Below are 21,124 nucleotides of genomic sequence, written 5' to 3' on the forward strand. Positions count from 1 at the left end.
CTCCCCCCCCCACCCCGCTTCCCCACTTGGTCAAATGTATGGGGCTGGCCATATCGTGGTGAATCATGGCACTCAGGCTTGGGAAAGTGACAGATCATGCCCCATCAGCCACTTCCAGGGCTGCCCAGGGCTGCCATCATCAACAGGTCCAGTGTCCATGGTTCACCGCCACCACTGCTGCTGCTGCATTGAAGAGCATTTACTGCAGCAATGAAAGTATTAATGGTGTAGGGCAGAAGGGTGATAGCAGGCCTATGGCAGCCTCCACAGTGCTTTGCAAGAGTAAGGCACTGCAAGTGAGATGGCCCAGGAGCACACCTGCACTGTGATCACCATTTTGCAACTAGAAATACTGTTCAGATTTACAAAGTCTTTACCTGCATTGCAGCAAAATGATTTTACAGGCACGCTCCAGAGCCACTTTGACCAAATCACCTCACTCTGAGGAGATCCTGCCATCAACAGGGAGGACTGCGATGCCTCTGGAAATTGTGCCATGGCATGTACTGCCACTAACTCAGTGGCCAAACCAGTTTAGAATTTGGAGGACAGGAAGAGTTGTCAGTGCTCCTCAGTGTGTAGCTGAAATGTTTGCTGCTCAAGCAGAGGCTGTTAAGTCTTGTACTGATGTGAGAAGGGGGTTTGTTTATTTTATTTCTACCCTGCCCATCAGCCCAGGGCTCCTGTCCTTCCTCAACACATGACCCTAAGAACTTTCTAACAATTTGCAAATAACCAGTTAACATCCTTCTCATACAAGAACAAAGTCAAACTCTGCAAAGTATGGAGTTGAAAGTATCCCTCCCGATTTAAATCCAGTCAGCCAGTATTGTCTGTGTATGGGGCAGCAGAGCATAGAGGTGAATATTGTAGACATTTGTGCCAAACTTCTTTTTAAAAGAATGGCTGCCCCTCTTTCTGCGCACGTGCATGCATGCACACATGTATGCTGGCCATCTATAGAAAAGCGTGGAATGAAGGTGGAGATCCCAGTGCAACACCAGGGGAAAACTGGAGACCAACTAGCGTAGAGATCTTTATGGATGGAACTCTGCACAGTTACATCTTTGTGACATGTATTTTGCTGGGGGAACTACACTGACTGCTTAGTCATCACTGGGCCAGGTTTAAGGGTTTATACTAGTGTAGAAAACCTTGTTTAAGATCAGCCTTTGAGACCAAGAGACATGAGCACCTGCTCCTTTTTCAACTGTCCGGGTATCAGATGTGGTCCTGCTGGTGCTACATGGACCTGTGGCCCAGAGTCCATGTGGAGAAAAGCCTTCAGGGTAGCAGTTCTATTTCTGAGGATCTCTCCTGACCCAGAAGGTCAGGCAGGCACCAGGGTTGCATTGTTTTTGGCATTCCTGAGAGCATCTTCAGGATACCTTCCTTTACTGACCAGTCACTGTTTCTTTTGATTCTGTTTTAGTTTTATTTTATTCTGTTGGTCATTTTTTATTGTTGGCCACTCCAGAATCTGTTTGGATGTGGAGCACTATATAAATCATGTAATTTGTTTAAAAAAATGAAGGAAGCCAAACATTTTCTGCCAAAGCAGAGCCTTGACAGAGCTTGAACTTTCATGAAAAAAATTAAAGTTACAGACAAGGTAATGTTGAAGGATTCAGCATAACTTGTGAGCATAGGAGTGTGCTGAAATGTCCCTCCCACCTTTTCCATGGCTGCTGCTACTTTTCTATGCACAATTTAGCTCCTGCCTTGGGGTCAGCTTGTAGCACTACTGCCCTTACCATTTCTATTTACTTCCCCCATGAGCAATTTTTTCTGTTTGTCACTCTCCCCATGAATTGCAAAAGATTCCTCTTCCTAAGGTCAGAGAGGCTGGTTCGACTAGCCCCATGACAATAGTGCATGCAATCCTGGATATAACCCAGTGCTATGGCTTACACAGCAGCCCACCATGGGTTAATTAACCCTTGGTCCATAGATGCACATGCCATCTACCATTATGAATGTGTAAGCTGCAGCTGTGTTTTGCCATGGTTTATCATGTCATCTGAATGCAGGTGGCAGTTGTTGAGAAACCTTTGCATATAACCCACAGTAATTTTTAGGGTTACACAAGGATTATTTAACTCTCAAACCCTTCCACCCAAGTTTGAATGGCATGACAAGCCGTGGTAGGCCTTGGCCAGGGCTTGCATCTTGGTGGCCAGCATGTTATGCAGTTCGCAGGCAAATTAAGCCGCATGAATTGGCCCAATGTATACCAGTATTCTCAGACTTTCCCCCCAAATTTCTGGAGCAATTATTTGGCTAAATGTGGTGATTTCCTAATTGTGGCTAAACAATTCAACCTGTCTCTTCCACTAGCTTTTATATGTTCTCCCTCACACAGTATGATCCCGCTGTAGCTACATTGGGAGACCTAACCTTAGTTGTATCTTCTCTGTAAAGCATTTGGGGCACAAACTGAAAAAAGATTTTGCATATTCTTGAATTGGGTATTGCAATCCAAGTTATTCAAGAAAATATTTTTTCCTGCAGGCAATCAAGAATAATGCTGGATTTCGTGTGTGGATTCTCTTCTTTCTTGTGATGTGCTCGTTCTCTTTGTTGTTTTTGGACTGGTATGGCAGCTAACTTTGTCCTTATTTGCTACATTTGTCCAACCTTGGCTGAAGTCTGGACCAATATTGACCGAAGATATTTTCTGTGCAAAACTCCTATTTCCTGCATTCATCATCATGGTGGAAATATCTTGATCAGAAAAATGTACTTCTGTATGTCCTTGTGACAAATATACTGGTTACATCCACGTTTACATCCACGCTCAGGCTGCAACATGAGAAACTAAAGCAGGTAGAAATAGAGCAAAGGAGAGAGAATCTTTAAAAAAAGTGTAACACTAGTTATTGCAGTGGGACATAATGGAGGTAGGTAGGGTGCAACATTTACAAAGGAAATTGTGTGGTGAGTGAACAGAAATTGCTTTTCAGCCGTCCACTCAGTATCTGTTTTAATTACCTGTTCTCCCACTAAATAAAAACTATGTTGTATGCATGGGTTACTGGTTTTAGTTTTATACCGTTACACAGTATCCAAGGTAGTGGATTTCACCAAAATTCATAGCAAGCAGACCCTCAATAATCAACACTATCACAATTTTATTTGTGACGGTACGATTTTTTAAAAATTCAGACCATTATTACTAGTATTACTCTGTTACACATCTTAGATGGCATTATACTGGAAAGGAATGATTTGACTATTTAGAATTTGACAGTTCTATTTCAAGATGATTTCCTTCTTTAAAAAGAATGCATCACAACCAAGAGCAAATTCTTCAATCTGACCGTGTAAAATAATCATCAATGGAAATGAATTGTGGGAAATTGGTGGGCGGTGGGCTGTTTTAAGTGCAGTGGAATTCTTCATTTTATGTTGAATGCATTATACAAATATATAAACACACTGAGTTTGAGAGACAAGATCATACATCTTTATTTTACACAGAGTGAAAATGTCAAAAGTTACATGTGAATCTACATTCAATAGAGTACTGACGACTAGGAAATACAAACATGGTATAGTGTATTATGTTTGTATGGGACTGATTTTTTTTAAAAAAAGCAAATGAAAGATTTGGCACATAATTTATTGCTTTTATGCATTCCACACAGCAATGATGATATACTAAAAATTATTTTACAACACATGACTTTGTTCAGTATTAAAATTTCAATATGGAAAAGCAGTTGGCATTTTCTAAGCAGACTGTGATGCTGAAATGTATTAGAAGGAAACAAAACCCAAAATTGGAGCTAACCATGTTTGTTCTACTATAGATGTAGGAGAAAAAGACATTTACATTATTGTAAAGCATGTTTCTACATAAGTAATGAAACTTTTGACATGTCCACTGGGAATTAGCACATTCAGAACATTGAACCAAAAAACCCGCAGTGGTTAGCTAAATGCATTTGTAGTCCAGTGACACTGGGCAAGTCAAGTCCAAAGTCTGAGAGAAAGTCATTCTAGTGCAGTGCCTTTCAACCAGTGGGATTTGCACCTGCTGACATCCTGTTACTGGTTGAAAATCACTGTGTTGATAATCACTGCAGTATATGCACAGCACAGCACAACACTGGAAATTGGGTCAGAGTCCAGGCCCAACTGTAAGCCGCAGTATACAGAATCATCTTATTTTCAGTCCAGACATGCTGCAAGCACCTGTTGCTTGTGCTACACATTGACCATCAATGTTCAAGTCACTTTTTCCAACTTTTAAATTGAAATGTATTTTGAAAGGTTTTAGGAATCTGTCAAGACAATAAACGTGCACCTACAATTCTAGACTTAGCTACCCTCCCCTCCCATTTACCTCAAGAAGTCAACCCATCTTTTTTTTTTCATTCACATGCCATCTCATTGAGTACATTTTCTCCCTTCCACCCAATTCTATAAATGTTTACATGAAAGTCCCACGAAGTTCCCTGCAGCAGATTTCCTGCTACTTATTCTTAGATTTGTAGCCTTAATATTTAAAGATTAGAAAATGCCAAAGGATGTTGCGAACAAAAACAATTTTGCAACATACAAAAAGGGAAATGTTTTAATGTTGTACAAAAAGAGAATATGCTCACAAAATTACTCCTCCTTTCTTGTTGCACAAGTTATGTTAGGGGCTATGTCTACAGCAGGAGATTTTCTGTCTCTTAATTCCATACGGCTCCACTACTCATCAGATTTTTGCTTCCTTACATTCTTAAACACTTACTAAATATCATTATCCACCATTAATATGTACATTTCTGCAGTGTCTATTCTGTGTTTTGGTGCAAGTCCATCTACAAGATTCTCTAGGCATAGTGGAAATTCAGTGAAATGTTCATAGCTATAACAAAACAACAATTAAGCATGCCTTGTTGCAATAACTTAATTAAATCTTAACGTATCTGAGACAGTCAGCAATCACAGGCCACCTTTATTTCTAAGTACTCATTCTGGAGTAACAAACAGGCTTTAGATAGACCTCATACCTAAACAACAATTTCTAGTGATGGCTATTGATCACTCAGATTGCAAACTGATTTCAAAACAAAACACCAATTACATATAGTAAAATGCAAAATGCTCCCATGTCAAAAAACCCTGAATAGCTCAATGGAAATTTTAAATTGCAAGAATGTACTGAAGTTCATTTTATTACAATTGAAAATGGTGTTAAAAGCTCTAAAGCAATGTCAGTATGCACTTCATTTTCTTTTTTCCTTTTTGCAAAGCAGTTATCAGCAACCCAAAGCAATTACACCATAAATATGAGTAACCTCTACATTTTCCATTACAATGAGACGTTCCTTGAAAGCCCTCTTGATACCTTCCAGTCAAAACAATTAAACATTCTAAGCTGATTTCTCAGCTGCTTCAGTCTCCTGCTCAGAAAGTTTCTCTTCTGAAAGCACTGTCATCCACGGAGATACAGATCGCGTAATGGTCTGTTTGGCCAGGTTGTAGTGGTTTATAACCGTATAAAATTTCCCTCTAGCACTAGAGTCTTGTTCAGAATAGTAGTTCTCTAATCCAGCTGGAATGCATTGATTGTTCTGAAAAACAACCCACCATGTTAATGTATTTATAATATTTCTTCTGTTATTTTTTTTAAATTCACAACAAAACACAAGAACATAATTTTATCAATATATAACTGAGAAGTTAAACCTACATGTACATTTAAAAAAATAATCAAAACTGCAGAAGCCCAAACAAAGGGCTACCAGAGGTTCCAAGACAGATTGTAAACTGGTGGATCAGCCTTAAGCAAAAGCCAACTATGCCTCCAATGACAGAGGAGCACCCCAAACTATGAACCTGATCCTTTGGGGGCAATGTACTGCTCTTCAAGTGAGTTTAAAATTAAAACCATGTATCTTCCTGAAGACTGACATACAGTAGACCTAGTCTCAATTTATACCCTGGCCTGCTGGGACTCAAAAGCTTAAGGGATGTGTAGGTGACTCTCACAGGCCTGTTCTGTGGGGGGAGGGGCTTAATTCATAATTCTGTGCACATTTGTTTAGATTTTGTTAACTGAATAATAAAAAGATTAATCAGTTAAACCATCTTTCATTAGTTGGTAGCTTCACTGGTATTCATTTCATCTTCTATGAAAACTTTCCCTAAATAATTGGGATACTACGAAAAACTCTTCACAAGCCTGCAAAACATTTGTCACTGCTTTGCTTCAAGTCATGTAGCAATATATGGAAGAGACATAGAATCAGACAAAACTAAGATGCTGTTAGTGGGTGGTTCCAAAGGAGGGTGTTCAACTTATTTGGGATTAAAAATGTGAAGACCTGGAGAAAAGGGTTAAACCTGGGGGAAATTTAAAAAGACCATTCTTCCTGAAGGCTTGTTTTTGAAAAATTGAAAACATGGATTACGGAATAGTTTATTTCAGAATAATTAATAAAATGTGTCAGAGAAGGTGTTCATGTATTTACTTCCCCCAAAAATTTTTAAACTATAATGGATGTTTATATAAGAGTATGTATAACATCGGAGTATTATAGCTCCTGTGTATGAAAGAAAATCCTAGATTGTAAACTAGGACTACAGTTCTTCATCGTGGCCTCTGTGCATCACATATGGGTGCTGCGCCTGTGCAGTGCCTGTCTCCAGGAAGATTCAAAAGCTTAACGGTTTTGGCAGGAACTCCGTGCCCCTCCCCTCTCACAGTATAGGAAGGCGGGGTGCCCACCATTTCCCCAGTCGTCTTGTGACCACCATTCACTGTGCCTCAAGCCCATCGTCTCTTACTGTAGCTATACTGTTGCATCTAAAACCCTTTACTGTTTATTCTTCTTTACTTAGACTTCTTGTTAAGATCTCCAAGTTACATTACCTTCCCGTTAGAAGTTCTTTTTAAATCCCCGTTTGTTTGTTTTTTGTTTTTTGCTTTCCCATATTACTTCTCTGTCTTCTCTATTTCTCTCAATGGCTCAGCGTGCGGCTTTCCACAAGTGTTCTTAGTGCGGGGCCAAGATGTCCCCTACTGCTCCTCACAATCTGTGCCTTCTCTGTCTTGAAGAAGGTCACAGAATTGGTAAGTGAGGCCATTTTCAGGCCTTCACTAAACAGGCACGTAAAAATCGAGAAAACTGCCTGCATAAACTACTGTGGGACCAGGCTCTGCTTGTGTTCGACCAACTCACAGCAATACTGCAAGTAAGAAGATTGGCATTTTTGTAGATCACAAGCTGAATATGAGCCCCCCCCCCAAAAAAAGCAAATGCCATATTGAACTGTATTATAGGAGTACCACTTGCAAATCATGTGAAGTACTTATTTCTCTCTATTCAGCACTAGTTAGGCCCCACCTTGAGTACTGTGCCCAGTTCTGAGCACCACACTTCAAGAAAGATGCAAGCAAATTGGAAAAGAGAGGGGCCAGGATCTTCTTGAGCATTCCAGAGTGCAGGACACAAAATAACAAGTTACAGGAAATGAGCTGAAGGAAGAACTTCATGACTGTTTGAGCAGTATGGCATTGGATCCAGTGACTTAGGAAGGTTGTGGCTATGGGCTCTTTTATGCTAGAGGCACTGAGGATGCAGCTGGACAGCCATCTGAGAGGGACAGCTTAACTGGGATTCCTCCCCTGAACAGGCAGTTGGACCTGATGGCTTTCTTGGCCCTTTCCAACTCTAATATTCTGATTCTATGAAATGTGAATAGAGAAAGCATCATAAACTTTGTCATAACAACACCCCAACCAGTTTTCTGTAGAAGCACTGAAATACAAGAGAACATATGTACTGCAGTTGCAAAATATGTGAATCTCTATAAAAATTGGGAATGGTAAAGTTTTTGTTTTGCTTTTTCAAAATATGAAAGCAGCATACTGGGCTACATATCTGCATAAATTGTGGACTGTACTTGTCTCTTAAGAACAACATGAAACTGGACACTCACCAAAAGATCTACAGATGAGCAAAAGCAGTTCTAAAACATGTTAAAAGCAACTCATATTGCAGCTGTAGTCTTTAAAAAGACAGACGAAAAAGAATGCAAAGAATAAAACAAGAGCACAGAAAGTCTGTAAGATACACCAGTGCATGGTGTGGTGTTCTCCTTTGAAAGTTTACTAAATAACTGAAAAACTCTTCAAGAAATAGTAACAGTTGAAGATCTGAAAGGATGCAGAAGTGTTAAGGAACATTGTATTTGTTGAGGGTGTCTTCTGAGTTCAGTTGCAGAACTCCGTGAAGTCTCTAAAGTCACTTTATTCAGCAGTCATGGCATCTCAGTCAGCCACTTCAGGTTTGTCAGAAATTCCTTGCCAAATTTACTTATTTTTATTTGATTTCTATCCCACTTTTTTCTGGCAAAGAACTCAGAGCATCTTAGATCATTCTCCTCCTCCTCTCAGTCTTATCTACTCTGTGAGGTAGGTTGGGCTGGGAGTTTGTGACTGGCCCCAAGTCACCCAAGTTGGCTCCATGCCTGAGCAGGGACTAGAACCCAAATCTCCCAAGTTCCAGCCCCACGCTCTCAAACACTGCACCACACTGGCTTTCAAAGTGGAATGGCCAAAATACAACTGCTTTTGATGATCTAAATATACCTCTGCTTACAAATACAGAAGAAAGTAGAGTAACTAGATTTTATTAAGAGATGGCAAAAATTGGTTGTCACCCAATTCATGCTGCAAATCCACTGGATTCAAGATTAAAAGACAGAAAAGTAAGTGAGGAACATACTGGTGCTGCATTTGACTAGATTACAGAACAAGAACCACACTTAGGACTTGGTGTTGGAAAAGGGCTCTCAGTTGTTGCAGAATATATAACAACTTCAGAGATTTGGTCCAGAAATGGAGCTTGGAATTCTATTCCCTTTGCAATGTGGTGGTAGTGCCCTTTGCATAATCCAGCCACTGAATATTCTTGCTTCTTTCAACTCAGGTTTTAGAAGCCCATGATTAACTATGATGAGCATAAAGATGAAGAAGCAGAAAATGAAACTGACAGCAATGCTCAGAAAATGAGACTAAATGTCACTGATTTTCACTGTATATTCACTGAATTGGCTCAGCGACCCCACCATTTTTCCTCAGTGGCAATGGGTGGTTTATTCCTGCTAGACACCATGGAGGAGAGGACTAGAGGTGACATACTCGGAATACCTCTTCATTTACTAATATGGATGGTTTTCCTCTGTTTTTATTGTTTTATGTCTGTTCCTCCTAAACTGGCAAAACCAAGGAGATTCCTTGGAATTCAAGACGCAAGCAAGCAAGGAAACAAACAAATTTAAACAGTTAAATTATGTTTCTATGTAGTGTAGTGTAAGTAAAGTGTACCTTTGATAGGTCAAAAATGCTCATTCTATGTTGAACCAAGTTATACATAATACATTTTATGATTCTAAAGTGACAGTGTGATCTTTAATCTGAAAGGTTGTTGACACAGCATTTTTACTCATTTTACTTACCTCAGCAAAAGGTATTATTTTCCATGGCTTCAGATTTTCTAGAAACTTTACATCTATACTTGAGGTTTTCCTAAGGAGCAAATTTATAATCTGTGTCCCCTGAGACCCAGCTGGTCTTTGGCTGACGCCTCAGGTTTGCCCACATCCAGGCAGGAATAACCTGGCTTCAGCGGCCTATGCCCTGGTAATCTCCAAGTCAAGTTACTGCGATGCACTAAGCCTTCAAAGACAGCTCGAAAGCAGCAGCTCGGGCCAAAGGTAGCAGTCCAGCTGATAACATGGACAAGACACTCTGAACATGTAACACTGATTCTGGCCACTTGCACAGCCTGGCTTTTTGACCTAGAAAACCCTACACACCTCGAGGCCACAACACCTGATGGGGTGTCTCTCCCAGCATGAACCTAACCATACACCACACTCGTCATCTAAGTTCCTTCTCTAGGTGCCATGTCAGCCCTACAATTACAGACTGAAATCCCCAGCAAGAGCCTCCTAATGCCAAATATAAAAAAATCTTGCCTTGTTATATTTTCAGGGTCAGGTTAAGACTTGCTTCTCATCCCAAGTATTTGGCAGCATATAATAGGTTTTTAATCTGTCACGAAATATTGCTTAACTATATCTACATATGTGTGCTTGCTCTTTTTATAATGTTTGCAGCTATACTGCTTTTAAATTATGTATAATACTGTATTTTGAGGTCTTGTACTAGGCAGGATAGAATTGAACTGAACTGAAAATTAAACTGAATGAGTGTGAAAAAATTACCGAGTCAGGTTCTCCATGTCTTTCATAATTTTATACACCTTACTTGTTCATTATTATTCATCCATTCTTGTTTTCCTTACTAAGCCAAGTGAGGCCATGCTGGCAGAAAGCATATTGTGATGTACAGTGGTACCTTGGCTTACGAACTTAATCCATTCCAGGACTCTGGTAATGACCAAAATTGGTAATGAGCCAAGTTAAATTTCCCCATAAGGTTCAATGTAAATAAGGTTAATCCATTCTGTAACTTTTTTTTTTTAATCAGAAAAATGTGAAGAAGCAAAATGACAAAGAACAAAGATTGCAACCATCTCCCCCCCCCCCCCCCCCCCCCCCCCAGCGCCAGCACAAGCCCAGCCATCTCCCCCCACACACAGCACAACCACAATTGCACCCATCATCCCTGCACATGCCCATCATCCCGGTGCGCTGTGGGGGAGAGATGGGTGTGCTTGTGCTGGGGGAGGGGAGATGGCTGAGATCGCGGTTGCACTCATGCAGGAAAGACGGGTGCAATCACAGGTGCGCTAGTGGAGGAAAGATGGGCGCGATCTCAGCCATCTCCCCGCCCCCAGCACGATTGCGGCTATCTCCCCACTCTGCGGGGGGGGGGGGGAGATGGCAGCGATCGCAGTCACCACCCAATGCAGAGTGTGCAACCTGAGTCAAAATTTTTATGAAATTTTAGTTCACGACCCGATCTGGTCATGAACTGAGGCATTTGTGAGCCGAGGTACCACTGTACCTGAGTTAAACCCAACCCAACAGTTAAACCTTGTATCTTCAGGTCGGATGTATGGTCCTTTTGGAACAATAAATTTAGGGGGTATAAAAATGCCCCACTATACCATTTTTGTTTTCACCATGTGAAGTGTGGTATACCAAAACACCCATATCCAAAAAACACAAAACATACAAGGTGGAATGTTTGTTTGCATATATATTAACATTTGCATATAAAGTAACCAAAATGTAAGACTCTTCAAACAGCAAATGTTGGAAACAATAAAAACTGTTTTTGAACCACAGACTACCAACATAAATTGGCATGAACTGGAAGCCAACGTGTGTGTATGTGTAATTTTTGAACACTAGCGTTTGTCTTTTGGGCCATTTTTTTCTGTCCCATACGCAGAACTGGTGAAGTATATATCCCTATGAAAAGCAACTGTTTAACTGATTCTCCCCTTCCCTTCATCAGCTTACCATCAACATAACAATAGATTTCAGATTTCAACTAGCAGAGGTTAGCTGTAACTTAATTTTTGCCCCATCAGTTTGCAATCAGCATAATAAAGATTTAAACTCCTCAGCTTTTGGGAGGAGGAGATTTACCCTTATTCTGGCAGTTGCAACGGACAACTGCATAAAGATGAATTATAGTAACCTCAAAAAGATACAAGACATTTTGTGTCCTAAGACACTTATATAGTGCAGGGTGCCAAAAGCACCCCAAAGACAAGGATTTTATGTCCCATAACAGAAAAATGTAAAAGGTAGTTGAAATTTGGGGACCTATTTTATTACCATCCAGATGATCATATTCTAGAAGGACTATATTTTAGATCTACTTATGTGTAAATTACATAATAAAATGTGAGCCTGGGGAAAGACAATGCCCTAGGAAGTATCATGGTTTAAAAACCCCCAAAAGTTTGTATACTTTACCTTGAAAACAAAACCTTCCGGACAGGTATGGTCATACTTGTAAACCTTGTAGACTACCAGAAATACAATGCATGTAAGGAATGCAAGGGCGAAAAGGACCAAAACAGTTACCTGCCAAGAAACCAAGAGAAGATTTTGGTTACCTGTGAAAAGACCAATTATTGATTACATAGTACTTTAAAAAATTCAAAGATTTACCAGATTGATGTTAAAATTCATGTAATGACAGAGATAAGAACATAAAAATTGCTGTGCTGGATCAGACTAATTGTCCATCGAGTCAAGCAATCTGTTCACAGTTGCCACCAGCTACCACAGGATACCCCAAACAAGATATGAGTGCAACATTACCCTGCAGTCCAAGTTCCCCAGCAACTGGTGTACATAGGTATGCTGCATTTGATAATGAAGACAGTATAACCACTGGGTCTAGCAGCCATTGATAGCTGCCTGCTCCATGAATTTCATCAATCCGATCTTAAAGCCACCTACATTGGTGGCCAAAACCACATCTTGTGGAAGTAAGTCTCATAGTTCAACTATCCACTATGTCAAGAAGACTTTCCTTTTATCTGCATTAGGGATCTCCTACAAATCAACTTCATGAGATAACCCCAGATTCTAGCATTATGGGAGAGGGAGAAAACTCTCCCCTACCCCACTCTCAACACTATATATAATTTTGAACACCTCTATCATGTCTCCCTTTATTCACCTTTTCCCTAAGTTAAACAATCTTAACAGATGTAACCTTTCCTAATAGAGTAGTTGCTCCAACCACTTGATCATTTTAGCTGCCCTTTCTGCACTTTTCCCAAATACACACTCTTGTTTTTAAGCTGCACCAAGCAGCTAAGTGCAGTTGCCCCAAAGTGTGTATACAGTATATCACAGAAGTGAGTACACCCCTCACATTTTGTAAATATTTTATTATATCTTTTCCTGTGACAACCCTGAAGAAATGACACTTTTCTACGATGTAAAGTAGTGAGTATACAGCTTGTATAACAGTGTAAATTTGCTGTTCCCTCAAAATAACTCAACGCACAGCCATCAATGTCTGAACCACTGGCAACAAAAGTGAGTACACCGCTAAGTGAAACTGTCCAAATTGGGCCCAAAGTGTCAATATTTTCTGTGGCCACCATTATTTTCCAGCACTGCCTTAACCCTCTTGGGCATGGAGTTCACCAGAGCTTCACAGGAGTCCTCTTCCACTCCTCCATGACAACATCACAGAGCTGGTGGATGTTAGAGACCTTGCATTCCTCCTCCTTCCGTTTCAGGATGCCTCACAGATGCTCGATAGGGTTTCGGTCTGGAGACATGCTTGGCCAGTCCATCACCTTTACCCTCAGCTTCTTTAGCAAGGCAGTGGTCGTCTTGGAGGTGTGTTTGGGGTCGTTATCATGTTGGAATACTGCCCTGCGGCCCAGTCTCCAAATGGAGGGGATCATGCTCTGCTTCAGTATGTCATAGTACATGTTGGCATTCATGGTTCCCTCAATGAACTGTAGCTCCCCAGTGCCAGCAGCACTCATGCAGCCCCAGACCATGACACTCCCACCACCATGCTTGACTGTAGGCAAGACACACTTGTCTTTGTACTCCTCACCTGGTTGTCGCCACACACGCTTGACACCATCTGAACCAAATAAGTTTATCTTGGTCTCATCAGACTACAGGACATGGTTCCACTAATCCATGTCCTTAATCCACTTGTCTTCAGCAAACTGTTTGCGGGCTTTCTTGTGCATCATCTTTAGAAGAGGCTTCCTTCTGGGACGACAGCCCTGCAGACCAATTTGATGCAGTGTGCGGCATATGGTCTGAGCACTGACAGGCTGACCCACCACCCCTTCAACCTCTGCAGCAGTGCTGGCAGCACTCATACGTCTGTTTCCCAAAGCCAACCTCTGGATATGACGCTGAGCACGTGCACTCAACTTCTTTGGTCAACCATGGTGAGGTCTGTTCTGAGTGGAACCTGTCCTGTTAAACCACTGTATGGTCTTGGCCACCGTGCTGCAGCTCAGTTTCAGGGTCTTGGCAATCTTCTTATAGCGTAGGCCATCTTTATGTAGAGCAACAATTCTTTTTTTTTCAGATCCTCAGAGAGTTCTTTGCCATGAGGTGCCATGTTGAACTTCCAGTGACCAGTATGAGTGAGAGTGATAACACCAAATTTAACGCACCTGCTCCCCATTCACACCTGAGACCTTGTAACACTAATGAGTCACATGACACCGGGGAGGGGAAATGGCTAATAATGCCCAATTTGGACAGTTTCACTTAGGAGTGAACTCACTTTTGTTGCCAGCGGTTTAGACATTGATGGCTGTGTGTTATTTTGAGGGGACAGCAAATGTACACAGTTATACAAGCTGTATACTCACTACTTTAACATTGTAGAAAAGTGTCATTTCTTCAGGGTTGTCACATGAAAAGATAATATTTACAAAATGTGAGGGGTGTACTCACTTCTGTGATATACCGTAAGTGGAGTACCATCTTGGCAGTAAGTTGGAGTAATAGGAGTGCTTCACCAAGCACTGTTCTCTGTGTCCAAGATGGTCCCCCTTGAAAGTGTAGCTTTGCTCAATCCAAAGGAAAGGCACTCTGAGTGGCTGTATTCCTTCCTGCTCCTAGAAGTGTAAGTTGGCTTAGAGGAATGCCACTTGCCTTCCTCAACAAAGAACTGGTCCCTGTATATGTGCAGTGCAGGCTGGAACTGGTTCTTCGTTGCTTAAATAGAAATGTATATGAATTGTGTCCACATTTCATCCACTTCCCAACCACAGCGGTGCAGGGTCCTGTATAGATTCAAATCTATAAACTGCCACAAGCAATCAAGTAACAGCGCACCATCTCCAGGGATTCCCCTGACATGCGGGAGGACTGGAGAAGGTCCATGACAAGTCAAAGCATCCACATGAACCACCACAACTTCAGCTAGTCCTCTTAACTCATGTGAGCTTCACTGATTTAATTTAGATGGCAAAAACTTCTCTTTTTGAGATGTTTAAGTTTTCAAGTTGAGAGACAAATGCCTAGAAGCTGCAAACAGAATGTATTTTTCTAACTAACAGCATGAGCAAAGCAGCAACAAAATATAATGTTAAATGCCATTTTCATTTCATGACGAGAGGTGTCAGTCAAGACTGAAAGGTCCAGAAGAAATCCAGAGAGAGACAGAGAGAAACGGGGGGGGGGGGCACTCCCTTTATCTAAAACTAAAACAGAGGCCAAGGCACCCAGATATTTTCAAACTAATAGAGCTGCCTGCTGTTGCTAGTCATGAAGTCCTGTCTGACCCATCGCAACCCCATGGACAACATTCCTTCAGGTCTTCCTGTCCTCCACCATCCCCCGGAGTCCACTTAAGCTCACACCGGCTGCTTCAGTGACTCCATCTAGCCACCTCATCCCCTGCCATCCTTTTCTTCTTTTGCCGTCAATTGTTCCCAGCATTACGGACTCCTCTAGTGAGTCCTTCCTTCTCATTAGGTGGCCAAAGTATATGAGTTTCATCTTCAACATCTGGCCTTCTAAAGAGCAGTCAAGGTTGATCTCCTCTAGGACATGAGAGCCAGTGTGGCGTAGTGGTTAAGAGCATGGGACTGGGACTCAGGCGATCTGGGTTCTAGTCCCCGCGCAGCCATGGAGCCAACGGGTGACTTTGGGCCAGTCACAGACTCTCAGCCCAACCTACCTCACAGGGTTGTTGTTGTGGGGATAAGATGGAGGAGGAGAATGATGTAAGCTGCCTTGAGCCCTTTGTAGAAAAAAGGCAGGATATAAATCGGAAAATAAATAAATAAATAAATAAATAGGACGGATTGGTTTGATCACCTTGCAGTCCAAGGGACTTGCAGGAGTCTTCTCCAGCACTACAATTCAAAGGCCTCAATTCTTCAGCGTTCAGCATTCCTTATGGTCCAACTTTCACAGCCATACATTGCAACCATTCCCACACCATATGGGAAAACCATAGCCTTGACTATACACACTTTTGTTGGCTGGGTGATGTCTCTGCTTTTTAGTATGCTGTCTAGATTTGCCATAGCTTTCCTCCCCAGGAGCAAGCGTCTTTTAATTCCTTGGCTGCAGTCCCTGTCTGCAGTGATCTTGGAGCCCAGGAAAATACAATCCATCACTACCTCCATTTCTTCCGCATCTATTTGCCAGAAAGTAAGAGGACCGGATGCCATGATCTTAGTTTTCTTAATGTTGAGTTTCAAGCCAACTTTTGCACTCTCCACCCGCATCAAGAGGCTCCTCAGTTCCTCTTCACTTTCTGCTATTAGAGTGGTACCATCTGCATATATGAGGTTGTTGATATTTCTCCCAGCAATCTTAATTCCAACTGGTGATTCGTCTAGCCCCGCCTTTCTCATGATGTGCTCCGCATATATGTTAAATAGGAAGGTCGACAGTATACAGCCTTGCCAAACTCCTTTCTCAATTTTGAACCAATCAGTGGTTCCGTGTCCAGTTCTCACTGTTGCTTCTTGACCCACATATAGGTTTCTCAAGGGACAAATAAGATGGTCTGGTACTCTCATCTCTTTAAGAACTTGCCACAATTTGTTGTGATCCACACAATCAAAGGCTTTAGCATAGTCAATGAAGCAGAAGTAGATTTGCCTAGTTCTCTCTCCCTCTTCTCTAGTTCCTCTCCCTCTTCGAAATCCTTCCTGTACTTCTGGTAGTTCTCGGTCCACATACTGCTGGAGCCTAGCCTGTAGGATTTTGAGCATAACTATGATGGCATGTGAAATGAGTGCAATGGTGCAGTAGTGTGAACATTCTCTGGCATTGCCCTTCTTTGGGATTGGAATGCAATCCTGCGGCCACTGTTGAGTTTTCCAAATTTGCTGGCATAAGGAGTGTAGCACTTTTACTGCATCGTCTTTTAAGATTTTGAATAGCTCAGCTGGAATACTGTCACCTCCACTAGCTTTGCTGTTGCTCAGACTTCCTAAGGCCCATTTGACTTCACATTCCAGGATGGGTATATCTTTCTCTTTCTCCCTTGCCTTTCACTTCCCCTCTTTCCTCAGCTATTTGTAAAGCTTCCCCAGACAGCCATTTTGCTTTCTTACATTTCTTTTTCTTTGGGATGGTTTTAGTTGCTACCTCTTGTACAATGTTGCAAACCTCCGCTCACAGTTCTTCAGGCACTCTGTCTATCAGATCTAATTCCTTAAATCTATTTGTCACCTCTACTGTATATTCATCAGAGATATGATTTAGGTCATACCTGAGTGGCCTAGTGCTTTTCCGTACTTTCTTCAATTTAAGCCTAAGTTTTGCAACAAGAAGCTCATGATCTGAGCCACCGTCAGCTCCTGGTCTAGTTTTTACTGACTGTATAGAGCTTCTCCATCTTTGGCTGCAGAGCACATAGTCAATCAGATTTCTGTGCTGATCATCTGGTGATGTCCATGTGTAGAGTCATCTCTTGGGTTGTTGGAAAAGAGTGTTTGCTATGACCATTGTATTCTCTTGACCAAATTCTACCAGCCTGTGCCCTGCTTCATTATGTACTCCAAGGCCAAAGCTGCCTGTTATTCCGGTTATCTTTTGGCTTCCTACTTTAGCGTTCCAATCCCCCATGATGATAAGGACATCATTTTTTGGCGTTAATTCTAGAAGGTGTTGTAGGCCTTCATAGAACTGGTCAACTTCAGCCTCTTCAGCATCAGTGGTTGGGGCATAGACTTGGACTACTGTGATGTTGAATGGCTTGCCTTGGATTCGAACTGAGAACATTCTGTCATTTTGGAGATTGTATCCCAGTACTGCTTTTGCTACTCTTTTATTGACTATGAAGGCTACTCCATTTCTTCTGAGGGATTCTTGCCCGCAGTAGTATACTGATGGTCATCTGAATTAAATTCACCCATTCCTGTCCATTTTAGTTCACTGATTCCTAAGATATCGATGTTCAGTCTTGTCATGTCTTGTTTGACCACGTCCAGCTTGCCTTGATTCATGGATCTTACATTCCAGGTTCCTATGGAGTATAGATCTTTACAGCATTGGACTCTCCTTTTACCACCAGATACATCTGCAACTGAGTGTCCTTTTTCGGCTTTGACCCAGTCGCTTCATTCTTTCTGGTGCTACTAGTACTAGCCCTCCACTCTTCCCCAGTAGCATATCGGCACCTTCCGACCTGAGGGACTCAGAGCCTTTTGGTACTGTCCATGGGGTTTTCATGGCAAAGATACTGGAGTGGGTTGCCATTTCCTTCTCCTGTGGATCACGTTTTGTCAGAGCTCTCTGCTATGACCTGTCTGTCTTGGGTGCCCCTACACAGCACAGCTCATAGCTTCATTGAGCTATGCAAGCCCCTTCGCCACAACAAGGCCTGTATCATCATGTTAATAATATTATTAATTTCATTTCCATACTATCCCATAGCACTATAATCTGTTAGCTCATTAAATTCTTCCAAAGAGTTCAAGGCAATTTATCGGCACAACACTTCTCAGAGGAGGGCCACACTGAGAATTCATGATTAGGCCAAGGTGAGAATCCTGGCTGAGTGGGGATTTAAATCCTGGTCTCCAAAGTCTAGTCTGACAGCCATCACAGAAAGATGGTTTGTGCTTGTGGCTAATCAGATATGCCAAATTTCCTGATTCTGATCTAGAAAGATGAGATGCATTTAATCTGGACCAAGTGAGTGTGTAGTAAGGCTTTCCGAACCACTCTTAAAGGCCATAACCACAGAAAGCAACAGTAATTAAAATATCCCTTTAACCATTCCAATTAGAAAGAACATTCAGATCAGCAGGGATAGATTAAGCTGCCAAAGATACTTAATTAGATTAAGATAGTAAAACAAGATGAAGTAATGTGTTTTACTTTTGAACAAAGAACTTTTGAACTGTTACTACTCCCAGCAAGGCATGAGAAGATACTTCCTGGGCACTGTCAAGCATGCTGCCAGTTCACACGTTACAGTCCCCCTGTGATGCTGCAGCTGCCTCAATCCAGAGAGGTGCTGGAATATGGCTGTTCTTCTCCTGGATCTTTTGGGGCAGGGAAAAAATCCTGCTCCCAACCTGACACTTCCTCTGAATCCCCCCACCTAGTCTGCTGGAGATGAGGAGCCAGACCACAGGGCTGCGGCACCACCGTCGCTGTGAGGGAGATCGAGGAAGGCATCAGGAATGTGCTGGCTCCACCTACCATTGTCTGCTGCCCACCCGCCAATCACCACTGCTCTGGATGAGTAGACATAGGATTGCAAGCCTTTTGTGATTCTTTTTTAAATGCTGGAGATTGGTTTAATAGTTATTTAATTCACAGATTTAGATCCCATTACAGGCTTCTACAGTGTTTCTTAAAGTAAGAAATGTATACTACAAATATAATTCAAAACAGTAGCAATTAACAGTAGTTTTGCACAAAACCAACTTAGTTTCAAAAAAAGACATATTTGGGAACATGGTATGAATTTCAAACGTTAAAGGTGCACAACTTCTGTCTCAGTTCTACTGTTTATAAAAAATATGCAATTAGCTAATAGCATGGAACTTGCCATCCATGATCTAACTTGTAAGGTCTGCAGTTGTGCAGCAAACCAATTTCAAAACAAACCTATGAAACAGGTACAGCAAGTTTCAAGTGTGTTGAAAACTGATGAATTTGCATCTGTTTAATCCAAATTATGCCTTGGCATATCATATCTTTCTTTCATGTTTTCCTGAAAACTACTAATGTACTCTTTGGGCTTATCAAGATGATGTTTCTTTCACTGGTTTGGTGAGGTTCCATGGAGCAGTTCAAAATCTATGAGGATTTTCTGCCTCATGAAAACCTACAGAAGGGACTTCTGATTGCTGCTCAGTTTAATTTTGGAGGCAGAATGTGGCCAGAATTCCCAGGTTTTTCAGAGAAAGTCTGTTGTAGAAGTCATCTGTGTTCAATGCCTGTTCCTACAGTTATGGAGTAAAATCTAACATGGTACATTCCTATTTCTTGTAGCAACATGTAACATGATATATTACATGCTACTACAAGGATTAGGAACCTACCATGAGGAAGTAGGGAGAGTTTGCAAAAGAGGCATTCAGCTATAATGTAAATTGCAGGCCACTATTGACCAATCCCCCTCCATGGATCACTGCCTTGTCGTGGCGAAGGGACTTGCGTAGCTCAGTGAAGCTATGAGCTATGCCGTGCAGGGCCACCCAAGACGGACAGGTCATAGCAGAGAGCTCTGACAAAAGCTGACCCACTGGAGAAGGAAATGGCAACCCACTCCTGTATCCTTGCCATGGACAGAAGCATAGAGATAAAAGATACGACACCAGAAGATGAGCCCCTCAGGTTGGAAGGTGTCCAATGTGCTACTGGGGAAGAGCAGAAGGCTAGTACTAGTGATAGGTGTGAAAGGATGATTTGAAACAAGGGAGTAAAAGCTTTAAAAGGGTAGCAAAGAAAATTACTTAGTCCAAAGGTGGGGAGGGGCCAAAGTCAGATACCACAAGGTATGTGGAAGCAGGCACTAGGCAGGAGGGCCAAATGCTTCCTGATTGTTTATTGACTAAGTGGCTTCCTGCTTACAAATAAGCAGGATTGGCAGGACAAATGACCTATTGTAGCCCACCGGGGGCAGGGCTGGATTGGGAAGAAGGGCCGGTGTTGGGGCAGCGTGGAGTAGGCGGGCGGAAAGAGTGTAACTCTCAGTACCCAGCCAATTAGGGGAAAGGAAGAGGGACCAAGCGGCCGGGCGCAGGGGTTCAAAAAGCCTGTGTGAGCATGTGCTCAGGTGAACAGAACAATGGAAAGGAAGCCATTCCATTCTGTTCCCTTTGTTGCAATAAAGTTCTAAAAAGAAGTCTCTGCCTGCCTGGGATATTTTTCTCTTGCGAAGGAAAGGAAAGAGTGTTTTTAACAACAGTAGCACCAGAAAGAATGAAGCGACTGGGTCGAAGCCAAAAGGACACTCAGTTGTGGATGTATATGGTGGTGAAAAGAAAGTCCGATGCTTTAAAGCACAATATTTCATAGGAGCCTGGAAAGTAAGACCTATGAATCAAGGTAAGCTGGACATTGTCAAACAAGAGATGACAAGACTGAACATCGACATCTTAGGAATCAGTGAACTAAAATGGACAGGAATGGGGGAATTTATTTCAAATGACCATCAGGTATATTACTGCGGACAAGAATCCCTCAGAAGAAATGGAGTAGCCTTCATAGT

The 21,124-nt window shown here is 41.9% G+C and overlaps 2 protein-coding genes across 9 annotated transcripts in view; one reads left to right on the plus strand and one right to left on the minus strand.

Moving 5' to 3' along the window:
• Positions 1-3,027, plus strand: part of STX18 (syntaxin 18) — a 77,178-nt gene extending 74,151 nt beyond the window's left edge. For all 6 annotated transcript variants that reach the window (XM_044417706.1, XM_044417712.1, XM_044417710.1 and 3 more), the window contains one exon: positions 2,512-3,027. In XM_044417706.1, the coding sequence (XP_044273641.1) occupies positions 2,512-2,607 (96 nt within the window). In that variant the 3' untranslated portion in view covers positions 2,608-3,027. The remainder of the gene's footprint in view (positions 1-2,511) is intronic.
• A 2,212-nt stretch (positions 3,028-5,239) lies between these two features.
• NSG1 (neuronal vesicle trafficking associated 1) overlaps positions 5,240-21,124 on the minus strand; it is a 33,448-nt gene continuing 17,563 nt past the window's right edge. For all 3 annotated transcript variants that reach the window (XM_044417715.1, XM_044417714.1, XM_044417713.1), the window contains 2 exons: positions 11,902-12,012; positions 5,240-5,570 (listed from right to left, as the gene is read on the minus strand). In XM_044417715.1, coding sequence (XP_044273650.1) covers positions 5,370-5,570; positions 11,902-12,012 — 312 coding nt within the window. In that variant the 3' untranslated portion in view covers positions 5,240-5,369. The remainder of the gene's footprint in view (positions 5,571-11,901; positions 12,013-21,124) is intronic.

The sequence above is a fragment of the Varanus komodoensis genome, unplaced genomic scaffold, assembly GCF_004798865.1.
Source record: "Varanus komodoensis strain SLA01 unplaced genomic scaffold, ASM479886v1 scaffold9, whole genome shotgun sequence".
In the NCBI taxonomy this organism is placed as follows: Eukaryota; Metazoa; Chordata; class Lepidosauria; order Squamata; family Varanidae; genus Varanus; species Varanus komodoensis.